The sequence below is a fragment of the Sander vitreus genome, chromosome 17 (genome assembly GCF_031162955.1).
Source record: "Sander vitreus isolate 19-12246 chromosome 17, sanVit1, whole genome shotgun sequence".
NCBI classification, from domain to species: Eukaryota; Metazoa; Chordata; class Actinopteri; order Perciformes; family Percidae; genus Sander; species Sander vitreus.
In genome coordinates this window covers 9,319,326-9,321,102 of record NC_135871.1, presented here as the reverse complement: position 1 = coordinate 9,321,102, position 1,777 = coordinate 9,319,326, and the positions used below count along the sequence as shown (strand labels likewise).

Below are 1,777 nucleotides of genomic sequence, written 5' to 3'. Positions count from 1 at the left end.
TTCCACTATATTGTAGACAATTGTGATGTAACTGCAGCTCTTTCAATTTTCCTTTAATTCAACAGTGGAGGACCACAATTGAAACCACTATGTTGGTTTAAGTCAAAGTTGTTCATAACTAGTAGGTGAAAAGTTGGAGGTGGTCACTCACGATCCAGGTGTGAATGTCAGGGCAGGGGGCATAGAAAGAAAATTAAAAGACATACAATCTTGGCTGTTTACCTCTGTGATCATTTTACAACTTTTACAAGGCCCAATCTGGGTGAAGAGTTGCAGAATCAAAATTTCGGTTACATCCCTGGAGAGGTTCCCCACATACCTGCAGGGAAAAGAGGGGTTCATTTAGTGAAAGCTGTTAACAGTTTAACGTTACTCCTGGTAACGATAAGGTGGTACAGATTGTGATACTTGTGAGTTAGCTAGCTAGCTAACGTTACTTTCACTAGCTGGCCCCACGTTAGTAACGCTTAACGTACAGATTAACGTTACACAAACGTGTTAGTTTAGCATTTAACCTTATGTTTACTAATTTGACGTTAGTAAAGAATTAAATGTATGTTGTCTGACGGTATTCACCAGGGTTGTGTAGGCAGCGGGTAACGTTAACGTTAGCTAGCTAGCTAAGTTAGCCAACGGTTACGTTAGCTAACGTTAGCTACCTATCGCTATTAGACACCAACATTACTTACAAGGTTTTGGGATAGCTTTCGTCGTCCATAGCCGAAGCTGACAGCTAACGTTGACCAACTCTGGTGTACGCTGTTAACTAACTAGCTAACGTTAGTTACAACAACTCACTAGCTAACTAGCTTAGGAGCTAGCTAACCGGGTATATAGTATACGTCACGCTGGGAGTCCAGAGAGCGAGGCGAGCGTGGGTGGGTGGGTGCGTGTTGTGAAGAACCCGGCGAGGTCAGGGTGAGGTAACCATAGACGAAAGGCCACCATTTTTACAGTTTCAACAGTGGAAATGTTACATTTCTTAGATATAGCTGATGTTTCTGGAGGTGATTAGTTAATTAATAACTGCAAAAGCCAGTGACCATCCAGTATTTAATTTACCACATTACGCAACCTCTGAAGGTAATTTGCGTATGAGACCTTTATTTTGAAGTGGAATGCGAGCGTGCGCTTGCTTTAATCACCTGATTTCGACGGTTATTGGTAGTGTCTCGAACCACAGAGACCTTTCTAGAGTCAGCGTGAAGGTTTCCAGTGTGACCCCACGTTTTGAATAACACATTCATGTTTTGATTAACAAATTCTGTCTTATAGAAGTGTTACTCTAACTGAACAAAACATTGCATTGAGTACTACTAATGTATCAAAAGGACAATAAATCAAATTAAGAACATGAGCTAATCTGCATTTATAAACAGCCATTAGTCTATTCTGCTTTACCAAACAGATTGAACATTTACACATAAACAAACATACATTTATCTTAACAAATAGGCCTTAACTGTCACGTCACCCCTCTCCTCCTTTCCCTTTTCCACTGTCAACAAAAGACTAAACTACAGTGATCATAAAAAAAAAAAACTGGATTAACAGGGAAGAGATAAATACATTCAATAGTATAAGAGCTAGTAAATAAGAGTGTATGTGAGGGAAAAATGCCGCTGAATCACGAGACTGCTGAATTTTTACTCAAAAAATAAATTGCTGCGATACCTCTGGGAGTATGGCAAGGAAACATGCCTGTCTGTCATGTCTTTTTGATACTAGCACTAGGGGGCGCCAAAGACAGGAACTTTCACACTCTTTAATTAGTTTT

General features: G+C 40.0%; 1 protein-coding gene across 2 annotated transcripts in view; it reads right to left on the bottom strand.

Moving 5' to 3' along the window:
• Window positions 1–1,067, bottom strand: part of tial1 (TIA1 cytotoxic granule-associated RNA binding protein-like 1) — a 12,052-nt gene extending 10,985 nt beyond the window's left edge. The window contains exons 1-2 of one of the 2 annotated variants that reach the window (XM_078272770.1): window positions 690–1,067; window positions 223–319 (exon numbers count right to left, since the gene is read on the bottom strand). In XM_078272770.1, the coding sequence (XP_078128896.1) occupies window positions 223–319; window positions 690–718 (126 nt within the window). In that variant the 5' untranslated portion in view covers window positions 719–1,067. The remainder of the gene's footprint in view (window positions 1–222; window positions 320–689) is intronic. The other variant, XM_078272767.1, reaches the window with a different exon arrangement.
• Between the last annotated feature and the right edge of the window lie 710 nt (window positions 1,068–1,777).